Source organism: Paramisgurnus dabryanus, chromosome 20 (genome assembly GCF_030506205.2).
Source record: "Paramisgurnus dabryanus chromosome 20, PD_genome_1.1, whole genome shotgun sequence".
Classification (NCBI taxonomy): domain Eukaryota; kingdom Metazoa; phylum Chordata; class Actinopteri; order Cypriniformes; family Cobitidae; genus Paramisgurnus; species Paramisgurnus dabryanus.
The window spans coordinates 10,632,637-10,649,894 of record NC_133356.1 but is presented as its reverse complement, the minus strand read 5'-3'; the positions used below and the strand labels follow the sequence as shown (position 1 = coordinate 10,649,894).

The 17,258-nt window shown below is 37.2% G+C and overlaps 1 protein-coding gene across 1 annotated transcript; it reads left to right on the top strand.

The window, feature by feature from the left end:
- The first annotated feature begins 2,717 nt into the window (after window positions 1–2,717).
- Window positions 2,718–17,210, top strand: mfsd2aa (MFSD2 lysolipid transporter A, lysophospholipid a). Its single transcript, XM_065296392.2, has 14 exons — window positions 2,718–3,047; window positions 6,113–6,250; window positions 6,750–6,874; window positions 10,306–10,429; window positions 11,345–11,423; window positions 11,546–11,715; window positions 11,832–11,922; window positions 13,856–13,977; window positions 14,292–14,375; window positions 15,077–15,160; window positions 15,244–15,356; window positions 16,422–16,565; window positions 16,806–16,985; window positions 17,089–17,210. Exons 1-14 carry the CDS (start codon window positions 2,958–2,960, stop codon window positions 17,144–17,146), a joined length of 1,602 nt encoding a protein of 533 aa, XP_065152464.1. The 5' UTR covers window positions 2,718–2,957; the 3' UTR covers window positions 17,147–17,210.
- The last annotated feature ends 48 nt before the right edge of the window (window positions 17,211–17,258 follow it).

The following is a 17,258-nucleotide window of genomic DNA, read 5'->3' as shown; positions in this document are numbered from 1 at the left end:
GGGAGGAGTTAACTACGCTCAGTTTGTTTGAAAACACATTTCAAAAATCAACACACAGATTCGCTTAGAACGCCTTTAAGGAGCGCCATCTGATACTGTCTCGTTTATACAGCACTGCAGCTCCCCCTTGTGTTTTTTAAAGGGATGTGCAATCATTGGGGTGATCTGAAATCATTGCAACATGGTCAAAGAATTGCGATGAGACGGTTATTTAATCATTGTGACAGATCTGGCAAATGCAAAAATATTCATTTCTAAATATTTGGTGTGTTAATTGTAAACAGTTTATTATTTTCTCACGTTAATGCCTGGCTCACACTACAGGATTTTTTAAATCCTGGCAGATTATGAAATCTGGTTGCAGCACACACATAAGGAGAACCTTGTCAGATATTCTTCTCTCAAATCTTAAACATGCCCACACTACAGGAATTTAAAATCCTAGTGCATCACACACTAAAGGATATTATTAGGATTATCTTGCCAGAGCAAGCACTTCACATCACCTCAGGAGAAGAGTATATAAAGGAATGAAGATTATGATACATTTATTATGATTTCTTTTTAAATATTTACAAAGTAGCAGCTTTCATTTTGAAACCTAGGCGATTTCTCCTCCTCAGCTCTTGTTTATGGCAATGATCATGATATGTTTTAAGGATGTGTTATGCAGGCAGTGTTTGAATGCATACTGTAGATGTGTGCACAATCTAGCACCAACTCGGGTCTAGTCCTTATGCAAGATTTATTTAAATTTAAACATCTATTTAAAAACATATTTTAAATATAATTGGCTAGCCTATATATCACTTTTGCACATTTAGGAGTTACTATTAAGTGATGTATGCTATTTCTATCAATGCTCTGTTTTCCTGTTTCTTCCTAACAGGAATATTATTGTAGGTTTATAAGCATTGCTGCTAAATGACTTATGCTTGGTTAAACTCTATTTTGCACTGTTGTTTGCATTATTTAATTCCACTGTATATATACTGCTCTGCAGTGATATTATTTTTAGCTATATACTATGTAAATTCTATTTTTCTTGTTTATTCTTCTGAGGCTACTGGTCTTTGAGAGCTTCTTAACAAATTTCATTATAGTTTTATTATGACAGTAAAGTTTCTCTTTTATTCTAATCTATTCTATCTTGCAGTGTAGTGTCTAGTGTTAAATTCAGTATTTACATTACCAATGGTTCTGGACAAATATGTAATTTGATGTGAAACGTTGTAAGTCTGGATATGAGGCGCATCAGATTCACAAGTGTGCGGTGTTTCAGCAATCAGCTTCTGTGCGTTTGTGGAGCACGTCACAAAAAAGAACTGAAAATCGTCATATCAATTTAAATTCGTTTTGTTAATATGCTAATTATTTAAGTGCAACATATTTCGTGTATGCCTATTTATTTTATTAAATTTCCTCTATACACAGAATAGCTGCAGGTGCGTGATGTGACTGACCATCATCATGTTCTGTTGTTTTTAAGATGTTTTAGATAATGTTTATAAAAGAGTGAACAACGTGAATCAAGCGAGGAATTCATTTCGATATTTTAAATCGCCTGTCTGCCCCAACGAGCTTCAGTTGTGGCGGAATGAAAGTAGAATGAAATATTAACTTCCACAAACTATTTCTCCGGCTGCGCTGTCTACCCGTACTGCAGCTTGCTTCGCGGTCCCGAAAGCTGTCAATCATCTCCGTCTCTCATTGATTATTGTGAAAGTACTGACGTAATTATGCGGATTTAAAATCCTAAATATCAAACATGTTTGATAAGATCGGGGCGGCCCCGATTTGCTTGAGAGCATATCGCAAGGTGTAAGTTTAGACTCTTAAACGTCTCACATTACAGGATAATCTGGGCCGAACTTCGGAGCCGATCAAGGTCCATTGCCCGATTTTCCCTCGGATTCTCGGGAGGGGAAAATCGGGGTAAATTCGGCCCGATTATCCTGTGGTGTGAGCCAGGCATAACTTTAGGTAAGAGTCATTTCCAAGTTAATGCACATGCAAATGGGACTTCCCCATCCTCAGGAGACAATTTTTTTTTTAATGCCAAACAGGTTTCCGAACAAAAGCTCAACCGTTTTACCCTCATGAAACATCCAAATTTTTGGTTTAAAAATTAAAAAATGTCTTTAAAATTAGAGTCCCTCAAGTCTTTCTCAGTCATTTCCACCAAGTTACAGATAGTAAGTGAATAAAGAACTTGATGCTAGAGTTTTATATTCCTTTATTTAATGCTAGAGTTTTATATTTCTTTATTTAATGTTAGAGTTCTCCATAGGCATAAGCCGTGTCAGTGCATTCACGTGTGCTTTAAATGTCAATCAAACGAGGATACATGTTATTTGTATGCATACATTTGCTAATGTGCGTTTGTTTTGTGTCAGGGAACCATTAACAAATGCAAACGTTTCCAAAAACGCATCCTCTTAGTGACATAATATATCAATCAACTACATTGAACTTAAACGTGACATTTCAAAGTCTTCATGTTCAAAAATATGATTCCTATATTTGATGTTAGAGTTCTCCACACAAGAAACACACATGGTAAAAAGCAATTTGTAATGCACTGTAAGTCACTTTGGATAAAAGCATCACATTCCTAAATATTTGGTGTGTTCCTTTTGAACTGTTCATTATTTTCTCTTTTAAACTTTTAGTCACTTTAAAGAAAATGCACCTGCAAATGAGACTTCCCCATCCTCCTGAGACTCATCTGAACGTTTGCTTGTACAGCGTGGCTTTTCCCCATTGCGCGGAGTGACGGTGGAGAGAAGCGAGCGTGAGCGTGGGCGTGGACACCTCACCATTCAAACGAAGCAGACACTAGTGGAGTGGAGACGAAGCAGCATCTCAGTTCATTGATACGCAAAAGTGGAAACGGTACTGATACTTTAACCGGACAAACTTATAAATCCGTCCGGCAGCGACACCTGTTCAGTGTTATGGCAAAAGGAGAGGGAGCTGAGCAAATTTCAGCCGGTTTGTTACCTACGACCAAACCCGTGACTCAAGATGCAATAAAAATTGCCAAGGTAGGTCAAGCAGAGTAAAAAAAAATCATATGCTGATATTTCATTTAGCATACATTCATATCTGGTTCCAGGTACCAGTTAATTGTTGATAATTTAGGTTAATTCAGCTGTAACATTTTTGTCTCGAATGCGACAGCACGTGCCATACGCGCGCGACCGTTATCGTTTTAAACGGAAGAGGTGTAACAGTTTTATGAGTGCACAACGGTACCGGCGTATTTCTAAATGTAGGTTTACTTAAGTGAATAATTATTAACTGACTACTTAATTGTTACAGCTAAATTACTGTGTTCGCTGAGGCGTGTCTGTTATGAGAAAAGCCGGATAGGGGACGTGTAACGACATTTACGTGTGCCTTTGACATTTAAATGTACATCAAACGAGGCTATCTGTAGGCATAATTTGCTGAGGTGCGTTTGTTTTGTGTCGTCGGTGAAATGCAAACGTTTTCAAAAACGCATCCTGTTAGCGACATATTTCAATCAACTACACTGAACTTAAACGTGACATTTCAGTGTTCAAAATCATGTTTAGACTTCAGAGCATGCGCATTGCGCAGAACTCCATAAACGCTGCAGGATCTCTCATTTTCTCACTTTATAAAAAAGCAGCAGTAAAAATATTTCGAAGCTAGTTTTAGAAATATCAGCTACGGGATGATTATTAGTCTATTTGAAAGATTATTTAGTCACCTTGTTTTAGATTTTATTATACACCCTGTTGTATAGGTTTGTTACACTCAAAATACAGACATTTTAAACTTGGTTTAACGTAATAAAATTATGATACACATTTCCACACACGTCTTTTGAGTTTGTTAACTGTAAATTCTTCAGTCAGACAAATTATTAACAAGTAACCACATTTATTTTTCACAAAAAGCAACAAAGAGTTTATTATGGCACAGGCATTGAGTAAAGCAGCATACCTGCAAGAATGCTGACAGCCCACTTGTCCTCAACCTAAAGGTTTACTCGCGCTAAGCGTGCCCCCCAAAGTACGGTTCGTTTGTTTAGTGTGATCACTCCGCACCGTACCAGGGTGTGGTACGCTTAAGCATACCCTGGTTCACTTTGCAGACATAGTCTCTGGCACGGTTTGCTTTGTTTCAGGGGCAGGGCGTGCAGGCTAACCGGGCTGGAGCGCAAGAATTCAGCTGTCACTGCAAAACATTCTGATACATGCAGCACAAATACATGCAGCCATGTGTCACTGCATCCCAAACGATCCCACATCATATACCGACCCAGTGCAGACCTCCGCATTCTGGTATGGTTCGGTTAAGACGAATATTTAATTGCACCAAGTGAATCCTTCACTGTTCGTACTTTGGTAATCCTCAAATTTTCAACATAATAGTGAACACTAACCTTATCATTCATCCTGCTCAAAAGACACATAGTAACTATTAAAATATCAAATGAAGCTGAGACCTCGATTCTTTGAATAGTTGCAGTCAATGGAAATGATTAATGTTGTTCTATACACATAGATCATGTAATGCATAACAAATTGACATTATTGTTTGGTTTGCAGCATATTGCATGGATCAAACAAAAGTATTCTTTTAACATAAATGACCTACTTTCACATGCCTAATGGTCAAATTAAAAATAAGATTGTCTGCACATGGATTGTGGAACAAAAGATAATGCGTGTCACTGATTAAATCGAACAACTAATCACAGGTGCGAAGACCACAGACATTGTCCCGCCCCAAAGTCATCTTGGTCGAACAAGTGCGTGTTGTCCAGCTCAACTCAGACCAGCTGTAAAAGCATAGAGAAAGTAGAACAAGAGCTCATCCAAGCCTTTGCTCGCATGACTGCAGCTTATCCGAGAAAGCTACTTAACAAAGAAAAGATTAAGATATGTCCATGAGTCACCTAATTATGTATATTGCACATTGGAATTGTATTTCACCTCCTAAGACCTGAAAAAGAATTTTTTTTGATGTTTGCGCCATAATACTTAATTCTGTGTAACTGGAACATGTTGTACACAAACATGGACAAATACACTGCTTCATATTCTTAGAAAAATATTTGGTTTTATTTATTGGTTCTTCCTTACCCAAAAATAGTTGGTAGAAATCTGAAAAAAAAGGCAAACCAAAACCCGGGTCTTAGGAGGTTAAACAAGAAAAATCAATACAAATGTGTTGGCTTACACTGAATTGACCGAACAAAATGAAAAACCTTAAAAATATATATATTTTTTGAGTGCATCCCCAAAAGTATCGATGTCTTAGCCAATCCGAGTGTCTGCTGATGCTACATTCCGGGCAACTCGGGATTTCCTCACCTCAATCCGGAAACAATGTCTTTAACTGCATGAATTTAATGTTACTACTTAATTTAGTTACTACTTGAGGTAATATCCTAATTCTGAGCTTAAGGCTGAGGTGGTCTAGAAATAGAGGAACAGGGAATGGTGATTAACAAAGAGTTTTGATAATACCGATTCAGAGGAAGTAGCCGAATGTGACTTCTGCTAAAATTCACTCTTATTTTTACATTTCACTTTTACATGCATTTGGCAAATGGCTTAATCGAAGCGACTATTACAAGGTTCAAACCCATAATGCAAAGCTCTACCACTGAGCTATACAGGAGCGCTATATATATGATGAAATATATTATCACATTTACTCATATGATGATATATTTTATCGGTCCTTGCTTTATGTCATCCACTTGTCCACTTCAAATAATCTGATAACAAAAACAGAATATTTAACATTGAGGTTTTTCTGTAATGTCACAGCACAGCCAGAACAGAGCGTGCAGAGATCTTATTATTATTATATAACTGGAACATTAAAACACATCCAGCTGTACTAAAGGATCTTTCATGCAGAGCGCTGGGATTATGTGAAAACAAAAGAGCATTAGATGGACATCGCAAAGCACAAACCGCATCCAAACTAAATAAACTTTCCAGAATTTTATTTTGTCCTCTCGCTGTGAAAAGTTCACTGGTCTCTTATGGTTCTTGTTTTACTTTTAACAATCACTTTCATTGTCCGTTCCTTTTAATTTCTCTCTCTGTCTTTGTTTCATCAGTTTTCCTCACAGCAGGAGAGGATTACTCCTCTGACTGTGTGCAGTAAGGTGTGTTTTGCGATCGGAGGTGCTCCGTATCAAATCACAGGAAGCGCCTTGGGCTTCTTTCTGCAAATTTTCTTGTTGGATGTTGCGCAGGTGAGTGCACATACTGTACAGCGATGATATATATAGAATAACTATATCATCAGATCTCAAAACTAAAAAAAACTGTAAAACATAAAGTTTAGGATTATATTATTGTATCATATCACTCTGTGATTTTTTTTTGGTGCAATCAGTCAAAACAAATGAACAATGACTTATCGCAAAAATGAGATAAAGAAAGACCAAGCATTATGCCTCTTTGTCAGACACTGTGAATACTGTGTCTTGACTCTAACAGTACTCTGCTCCGGTCATCTCAGTTAAAAGTCCAGCTGCAACATTATTGAGTACGGTTTCTATAGCGATAGCCAATCAGGTCTCTGTATTCAATGCAACGGAGCCAATGAAAGATTGGCATTAGATGCAGCGTGATGTGGGTTAAACAATTATCTAAGACAGGAAAGTACACTACACAGTAGTGAATTGTATACTGGGTACAGCATGGTGAATGTAATCTCTGTAATACTCTTAAATGAATCTGTCTTTCTAGTTGGATCCACTCAATGCTTCTGTAATCCTGTTTGTGGGTCGGGCCTGGGATGCTGTGACTGATCCCACAGTTGGGTTTTTAATAAGCAGATCACCATGGACACGCCATGGACGCATGATGCCCTGGTATGTACTTCTCAAATACGCCAACAATAGCTGTGTTTTCATTACACTTAAAATTTTGTGCAAATTGAACTGGCGAATTGACAATGCACATAATGGAAACACAGCATTTTTGCATAAACTCCCATTTATTGCAAAAAAGTTTTTATGCTCGGGTAAGGTGGTTTTTCATGCTATTCGAAAAAGGAATATATCGCAAAACTGCAATTTTTTACAACAACAGGTCACCTTACGTGCATAAAAGTCACATTATATTTTTTATATGGTGCTGTATGTTTGATTGGGGGACAAGGCAGAAGAGGTGTGGTCGACTTCATGCGGCGTCTCAAGAACTGGCAAGTGCATGGCATCAAAACTAAGTGATTCGGGTGTCGACTGCTCTGCCGCTATTGCAGGATTTTGATGTCATCTGCGTGTTGGTCTGCGCTGTATGAAGTCAAACATTAAATGCTAAAGTTTTGCGCAAATCTTTAATGAAAACGCAGCTAATGTCAAATGCATGTTATACTTTCTTCTAAATTGTGGAGGAATGAAAAGGGAATAGGAACAAAGTCCAATCTTGTGACTTTTGGGAATGGGTGGGGTTTTACAAAGGAAAGAAAGGAAATAATGATTGAAAGGAGATGCATGAATAAGATGAAAAACTAGCCGCAGTCATAGCATACTGACAGGCCGGGCTGGGTCCATCTGCTATGTGTTTTGTAGGCAGAAGATTTGAATTGTGTTAAGGTAATGAGATTTATCCTAAAAAATTAAAGCCTCTGCCAAATGCAAAATCAAATGTGAGTGTGCAAGAGCAAGGGTGAAACGCTTCAAAAAGCAGATAAAAACCCAGAAATGGTCTTTCAAATAATGTGTTGCTGATATTTAGTTTATTGAATATGAATACAGAGATAAAAAATAACAGAGTTTATGTGAAATGTGATTATAATCTGTGTGTTGTGTGTGTCTGTATACACATGTGGGAAAGACAGATGAGTCAAATGCAGAAAAAGCCTCTTGCTTTCTGATTGGCTGGGCGGACCACACCACCTGAATTGACCAATCAGATTCTTCAAAGCATACAGGCGATGTGAGAGGCAGTTTAAAACAGTTTTGCAGAAGTCAATCTAAGGTGGTTTCAGTTCTGAGTTTATTAAGGATAAATTATACAAGAATGATAATTTTAGAAAGTGTAATAAAAACAAAAGTAAATATAATGTTTGATTTGGCAGCCATATGTGGATGGGAAGTATGAAATTGAATTAAAGTGGCATAATGCTGGTGATTTAAGACATTTTGGGTCTTATGTTTTTGCATAATGCACTATGATTTTTACAATTAGCAGACGCTTTTATCCAAATGTGAGAGAAACAGCAGAGCGATCATTCTAGAAAGGCAATAATATGAAAAGTGCTATGAAAAGCAAAAGGAAATGTAATTATATTTGATACACATATCTGAGACATGCTATGTTTGCAGTGGTCAATATAACATTACATATTTTTATCAGACATAAATGTAGTAAGGCAAATATTTCTATACATGTAATGTTATAAAACCTATTTGAAAATCAATAGTTGTCATCAGTATATTGATGCATCTTTTGTGGTATAGCAGTTTAGTGCTATTCCTCTGCTAAGTCCCAGTTGTCCATAGAGCGTGCAGGTTAAAAGCCTGATGGGAAGATGATGACAGTGCTGTGTATTATGAGAAAGTGCTTTGGAGAACATGGCTTGTATAGACTGTTTTTTTTTTATGGTCTGACTAGTTGCTAAACTGAACTCTTCATCAAAAATAACAAATATTTGGGCTTCCTAGTTAATCTACATGTTGTTTATTTTGCTTGTTATATAAATAAATTGATATTTATTCTTAGCAGAGTTTACAGGAAATAACCACAAAAGCCACTTGTTAATGTTGTAACTGCTGAGACTGTCTATAGACAGCCACCCCACTGCAGTAATAGACTGTGATGTTGTCCTGTAGAGATGAAAAGCAGAGGCCATCCAGGCTAAAGTCTCATCATTTAATTATAAGATTGGGAGCATCAAAGTTTGATTTCACTCTGTGTTTTCAGGTTTATTTTAATGTTTGACATGACCTTACTCAGAAATATTATTAAAGATATAAGGGTTATATTTGCACAGAATTATCTTTTTTTACATAAAATCATCCTACAAAATCACATTAGCCGGGTTTTCACAGACTGGGTCACATATATTTTATATCCTTGCATTCAAAAAATATTTTATAATGTAATATATGCAATGTATTTCTGTGTGCACTAGCTTGCAGCCAAATGCATTTATGTGATGAATTGTTTTCCATATTAGACATAACCCTACAACTGGCTTACAGTTAACAGTGAATCAGTGATCCATTAACAATGAAGTTAGTCAGTCTATTGGAGATAGTTTAAGGGGTCATTTCTCACATTAAAGCAATGGTCCAGCCAAATATTAAACTTACCCCATTATTTACTCACCCTCAAGCAGGTAATCCACACGGCTCCACAGGTTTAATAAGAAGACATTTATTAACCCATTGGAGCTGTGTGGATTACCTATGATGATGAATGCACTTTTTTAGGGTTTAAAGTCAGAGGTTGGTCCTCTTTCTCCACACTTGTAAACACTGGGACGTAGTTTCGCATACATCATCCGTGACCTCTTGACGTGATGACGTTTTGCGTGAGGTCGCGCTGGCGCATCACAGGACCGGATATAGATGAGAAGTTGTGGTTTAAAAGTGCATATTTTTTATTTTTTGTGTCAAAAATGACAACCGTTTAACTAGACCCTTACGGCGCATTCACACGGGGCGTAAGCGTTGACGCTTCCCATTCACTTTTAATGGGTGACGTCAAGCGTTGGCGAACTGAATTGTCGATCCGTCGGCGCCACGTCACTGCCATTGCTCGCGGCAGAAGTTGAAAATTTCTCAACTTTTCAAGCGGCAACGCGAGCGTCAGCCAATCAGATTGCCTTATGCAAATAACCTAGGCAGAGCCAGCCAATTACGTTTATGGAAGATCTGAGCATGTGCTGCGGCCACTGTGATTGGCTGTTGGCCACGCTTCAGACAAGCCTTCCGTCAAGCGTTAACGCTTTTATCACTAGTTTAAAAAAAAACATGCCTTACTAAAAACATCACTTGTGTGCACTTTTAGGGACAAAACAAAGGGCACTGATGTATTTTAATATATGTCAGTGCAAGTTATTTTCAATTTGGACAGCTCTTACATTTATTTTAGTATAGGACTAGTCTAATCCCAGTCTGGGAAACCGCCCCTAAATGTTTTTGAAGGAAGATGAACATGTGTATTTTGAATGCTTAAGGATGAGTAGATTATGGGGTAATTTTGATATTTGGCAGAAGTATCCCTTTAAGCATTAGCATTGTCTTAACCTTAGACAGCAAAGATGATGATGATTGATACTTTCTCTACGCAGGATTCTGGTGTCCACCATACCAGCTGTGTTTTGTTATTTCTTGATATGGGTTGTTCCACCCATAGAGAATGGCAAGATGTTGTGGTATCTGGTCTTCTACTGTTTGTTTCAGACACTACAGACGGTAAGTAAACACACTCGCACACTTACAGAAGAAACAAATTGTACATGTCTCTCATGATCTTGACAACCTAAGGTTAAACTTTTAAAGGCTTATGCTTAAAAGCTTTAAATGAGATGCATTACTTTAATTTAAAGGTAGCTTGTGAAGCTTGTTTAGTGTGTTGTGATTCGATAGCAGCTTAGCTTGCCGTTAGCATAGCTGGTGACTGACATATTCCAGTGGGCGGAGTTTAGTCAAAAAACTGTTCTACTGACGTCATTAATGCAGGAAGTAGAGGGCTGTAGTTCAGACCGGCCATTCGCTGTAGGCTTTGAAAGGTGAATTATGTTAAAGAAAATATATCGCCTGGCAGTAAACTTTGAGCTTTATCATTTTACAGGTATTATTTATGCTATTATAGCAACATTACACACTAACTAGGGTTTAAAAAAGGTGATCAGAAAGAACGTGACCTTTAAAGTGTGCTTATGTTCTGATTTCTTTATTTTCCATTGAATATGATTTCAGCATCCCAGGGTTGCTTCTAATTCAATTTAACATGTTTGTTGACTGCATTACTCCCATAAATTCCCTTTGTATCACTTCATACTTTTAGTAAGTTAAAGACTTATTTGAAAAAACTTTTGGAAAGGGGAGTTGAGCCGAGTACCAAAACACACTTGTAGCCAATCAGCAGTAAGGGGTGTGTCTACTATCCAGCATCGTTGCCTGGGTTGCGTTTGTTTAGGTGATTTCAAATATCAACATTGGCTTTCAGAGGTCATGCACCCCAACTTTAACTATTACTCTAAAATGTGGAAAATTGTAATAGAGTAAATGTCCAAAGTTTTGATTGATAGTGTATAATCCTTGCATATGTATATATTCATTTCATTGTAAGTCAGTAAATACTCATTTGTGTGTGTGTGTTTATAGTGTTTTCACGTGCCGTATTCTGCTCTGACCATGTTCATCAGCACTGAACAGAAAGAACGAGATTCAGCCACAGCGTACCGTAAGAATATCCACATACGTTTGCATGACCTAAACAGTTATATCACTTAACAGCTACGCTGTGCAATATAATATCTGTCCTAAATCTACCTCTCTCTCTCTCTCTCTCTCTCTCTCTTTCAGGCATGACCATAGAGGTGTTGGGTACAGTAATTGGCACGGCTGTTCAAGGGCAGATTGTGGGCATGGCCCACAGCCCTTGCATTAACACTACGTCTCTCACCAACAGCTCCAATCACTCCATGCAGGGCAACAGCTCTCAGATCTCACTGGATGAAAAACTATTTAATGAGGTAAGGGGGGAAATTAGAAGAATTAAGCCAAACTAAAACAGATGTTTTATATTTGCATCAACAGTATGCAAGTGATCATCTGTAAAAACTGATAGCTTTCTCTCTTTATTACACAGAGGTGTGCATACATGATTGCATCTGCAGCCATAAGTATAATCTATGTTCTCTGTGCTGTTGTGCTGTTTCTTGGAGTAAGAGAGCAGGACAGTAAGTTATATTTCTTTATATACGCATACATATATATTCACATTATTTAAACTGAGTCAGTACAGACTGTAGTGTAGAACACAACATGTATACAAATAAAGCAATATCATAAGAAGCCATGTGATACAGTGATAGGCTTTAAATGTTATTAGACAACATGTTTTTCATGAAAGCAGTGTAGATAACACCAAATTTAAAAGTAATAATTGAAACACAAAATTTTCTGGCGAATAATTTATTTCATAAGCTTAACTTAAGGCTTATAAGTCCCCCGTAGTATAATTTTATCACTTAAAGGTGCAGTGAATCTGGCATATTTATTGTTTAAAACTATTGTCTGAGGTCTACTTATGAAGTTTGCATTGTTTTTACATTCAAAAAGATCAACTAATAGGCTATTTTGTACCCTGGTTTTGAGGCTGGCTTGAGAAACGCTCTGTTTTGATGTGTGGGCCGCATTGAAGACTTGGAAGTAAACGCCCACTGCTATGATTAGATAAGTTTTTCGTAGTAAAAAGTTTTTCGTAGTAAAAAGTTTTTCGTCGCATCAGAATCTAAAACGCTTGACTGTGTTTTCAAACCACTGCTGGCTTGACCACAGACAGACAAAGTAATACCAAGAATGCTACAGCTTGTGAGAGCTTAGTAAGTCCTTATCATTAACTTTTTGGTTAGACACGGATGTTACACACAACTAGGACATATCAAGCGATCTCTAACAAAGCAATAGTGACACGTAGTACTAAAATGTTTTACTCGCATAAAATTGCTGCGCTATTCTGTCCCGATCCAATATTGATGGAACAGCATTGCTTTTTAATTGCAGTCTCTCTGCAAATCCAGCGTTGATCTGTAGCTTGTTCGCTAATTGTTTTACCCTCTTGAGCTGAAACTTTTTTTTTTAAATAAACTTCAACCACGCATTCCTAATATTGGATTCCTGTGTTCATATTTTGCAGTCTTTAACGACATGTTTGTTGTTTTGACGCTATCCGGTTTTCGCGAACCAGTAGGCGGGGCTACCGAAGTAGACATTACATGGAGGCGGTGTTTAAAAATAGACTTTTACGTCATAAATGGGTACATTCCAGAACCTGCCATTTTTGAGGGGGTTTGATAGTTGATAGTTGTAACAGTTGATATTTCAGTAACAAGAACATTTTCAGTTCTGAAATTCACCAGATGTTCGTTCAAGTACGATGACTGTATATATCACAAAGGCTCAAGTTAAAATGTGTTCTTTAAGTACCGCTTTTTTAAATATGCAATGTGTAACATTTAGAATGATCTTTTGAAAGAAATGCAATATAATATGCATTTTTCTATTATCAGTGGTTTATACAGACGACATGTATAAGGACATGTTTGTCCTGTGCCAGCTACGGTAGCTTTTCATTACGTTTTGAAATTGAGGTTGGTTGCAATTCACAATCTCACCACTAGATGCCGCTAAAATCCATATTGTACCCTTAAACGGATAGTTCAGCAAAAAATATAAATTACCCCATGATTTACTCCCCCTTAATCCATCCGATATGTTTATGACTATCATCTTTCAGACAAACACAATTGGAGTTAAATTAGAAAATGTCTTGGCTCTTCCAAGCTTTATAATGGTAGTAAATGGTGCTACTGATTATAATGCCCAAAAAAGTGCATCCATCCTTCAGAAAAGTAATTCACACGGCTCCAAGGGGTTAATAAAGGCCTTTTGTGGGCAATCGATACGTTTATTTTTTTTGTAAAACTTTATAATGTATAATAACTAGCAACGTATCAACTTGCGACATTGATACAGAATTTCAGTCACATGTAGTAGATTATCTGCATCCAATCAGAATTTAGGATCGGAGCTGCTGATAATGTTTATCACATATGCACTATTTAATTATATAGTAGTTTAATGATTTTCACGATTCTTTTTCTTTCTCAGGTGAGGCCAGGTTGAAACCGCAGAGGCGTGCGTCATTTCGAACCGGTCTGCGGAAGGTTATGAGTCACGGGCCGTATGTTAAACTGGTGCTGGCCTTTCTCTTCACATCTCTGGCTTTCATGGTAAGAAACGCGCATCATGACAGCATCTTTGGAAAAGTTTTATTTTTCAAAATAAGCCTTGTTTTCTTAACAAGACAGCATTTATTTATGGTCTTGTTTAGAGGATAGAATATTTATAAAAGACACAACTTTGTGTTTTTTAATTAGTCTGTGAATAATGTACAATTGCACTTTTCTACTTTTATGAAGAATCATCCATGTGTTAACACATGAGAGAGAGAAATAGAGGCTGCAATGCATGAGATTAGGTTTATAATAATAATTCGCATTAGTTTAGAATTGGATTTATATTGAATTCATCATTTTTTTTTTAGCTATTGGAAGGAAATTTTGCTGTATTCATCAAATACACGCTGGGATTCAGAAACGAGTTTCAAAATATCTTACTGGTCATAATGGTGAGTGTTTTTATTATAAGTGTTTGTGTGCTTGCTCTGTTTTAATGTTAACTTTTTCACCGCCAGCGTTTTAAAAAAAGTTGCCAGCCAGCGCCAGCGTTTTTCATGATTTTCACCAAAGTTTTTGGTGCCTTTTTTGGTTAAGCAATGCCTTCCAGAAAATGTTCTTCTTTAAATATATAAACATACAATATACCAAATGAAAGAACAGACCCTCTGCTTTCAAACAAAAAAAAACCCGTTTCATCCTACCTTCAGTGGTTCTTTTGTAATCAGCTTTTGAATATGGGTAGGTTTCTGCAAAAACCACATTTTGAGCAAAAAGCAGAGATAATTCCATTTTGTGACAGACTTTTCATAGAGATCCCATTCAGAGCGATCTTTAAAACAGACACGGACATGCAGCCGCTTGCCAAAGGGCAATACTTCAGAGTTTAAAAAGTTGCGGAAGGGCGCCACCTGGTGGATAATAGCGGTATTGGGGAAAGACAGAAAATCTCGTCATTGGCGGGGAAGCGTTTTCTCTTAATTGACGAGATATCTCGTCAATGGCGGTGAAAGAGTTAATATCACTCAACAGAAGGACAGATGAAAAGTGTTTTAAACTTTAGCAACCTAAACAGATTTGTTTCTGCTGAACTCAAAACACTTAGTTGTGAGGCTTTAAAGTGTTAAGATGAACGTGCGTTTTCTCTTTCCAGCTCTCGGCCACTGTCACCATCCCCCTGTGGCAGTGGTTCCTCTGCCGCTTTGGAAAGAAAACTGCCGTGTACATTGGCATTACTGTATGTATCTCGATTCTCATGTTGCGTCAGGGCGTAAAATTTGTGTGATAGAATTGATGATGACTTTGGTGTGTGTGTTTTAGTGGGCGGCGCCTTTCATGATCCTGATAGTTTGTCTGAAGAGCAACCTCATTGTGTCGTACATTGTGGCTGTTGCGGCTGGTGCCAGTGTGGCTGCAGCCTTCCTTCTACCCTGGTAAGTGTTTATATGTGGCTATAATACAAAAAACACATATCAGAAATCTAGTTCTTCTTTCCAATACTTAAAAAATACTATAATAGACATTAGGAGTGAATAAGATATGGTTCTTATGTTGTTTTTAACCAGCTAACGGTACTATTTCACATTCTATCTACTAATGTTATAGTAAAAAAGGTGACCCATGACCACAAAACCAGCCATAATATTTGAAATGTATATTTATACATCATCTAAAAGCTTAATAAATAAGCTTATTTATTAGTAATTGTTGGGATAGGACAATATTTGTCCGACTATTTAAAAATCTGGAATCTGAGGTTGCAAAAAATCTAAATATTGAGAAAATCGCCTTTTTAAATGTCCAAATGAATCCTTGGCAAAACATATTACTAATTATAAATAGATTTTTTTATACAGGATATTTATGGTAGGAAATTCATGATCCTTACTTAAAGGGGCACTCCACTTTTTGGAAAATATGCTCATTTTCCAGCTCCCCTAGAGTTAAACATTTGATTTGTACCGTTTTGGAATCCATTCAGCTGATCTCCGGGTCTGACGGTTCCACTTTTAGCATAGCTTAGCATAATCCATTGAATCTGGTTAGACCATTAGCATCGCGCAAAAAAATAACCAAAGAGTTACGGCAGCAAAGTCCTTGATTATTATGCCAGAATGAGAGTATAGTTCTTAGCCATATCTGCCTAGAAAATCGCAACTTTTAATTTTTCATTGGTCTTAGTTCACGATGTAACTACAAAAGTGTCAAGTTTTAAATAGGAAAAACAATATTGAAACACTTTGGTTATTTTTTTAGCCGTATTTATGTATTGTTGGCTATTCCTACAAATATACCCATGCTACTTATGACTGGTCTTGTGGTCCAAGGTCACATAATGATAATTATATTCTCGTGTCATTATTTATTTACATTCACTCAGTAATGGATAGTAAATATTAGTATAGGAGTTCCCAAGAATGAGTTCATGGGAACATTGTAAGTCATTAAATATTAAGTTTGGATTTTCAGACACAAAAGTGGATGTGCTTGTGTTCCAGGTCAATGCTTCCTGACGTGGTGGATGATTTCAAAGTCCAGAATCCTGACTCTCAAGGCCACGAGGCTATTTTCTACTCTTTCTATGTCTTCTTTACCAAATTTGCCTCTGGGGTGTCGCTTGGGGTGTCAACGCTAGCATTAAGGTAGCTACCTCTTTCATTGTCTTTGTGTGTAGTTAAAAACCTAGCATTTCTGTGAAAGCAGATCAGTTCACAAAATCTGTCGACGAGATTTCCTTTTTTCTTTATCACTTTAATGCACCAATTTCCTGTGGACATTTTTGTATGAACAGCCAGCACAACAGTTGTCACGAACACATGGTGATCACTTACTTGCCCTCATATTTCATCTGACTGAATTGCTTTTGTTTTCTGTCTCTTTAGTTTCGCAGGTTACGTAACAGGAGCTTGTGTTCAGCCTGATTCAGTAAATTTTACGTTGAAAATGTTGGTGTCGGTTGCTCCTGTATCACTTATAGCTCTTGGGCTACTCATCTTTAAATTGTATCCCATCGATGAAAAACGCAGGCAATATAACAACAAAGAACTGCAGCTGCTCTTGCTGTAAGTTCATAGACGTCTAATAAGCCTGAATTAATTCATTTTTTTGCATTTGAAATTTTCATTGGCATAAGTTTTTGTTTAAATGTCGAATTGTTCCCTGCAGGAGAAGTGTAGATCAAGACTCTGAGATGGAGGCCTTGAGGCCTGATATCAAAGCGTAAAATACCAGCAATTGCTATTCCCTATGTGGCCTGCAGAGGGTGCCAAATCACATCTAAACCGATGCAAAGAGGAAAACTATAAGCTAAATATTCAAAAGAGACACTCATCTGG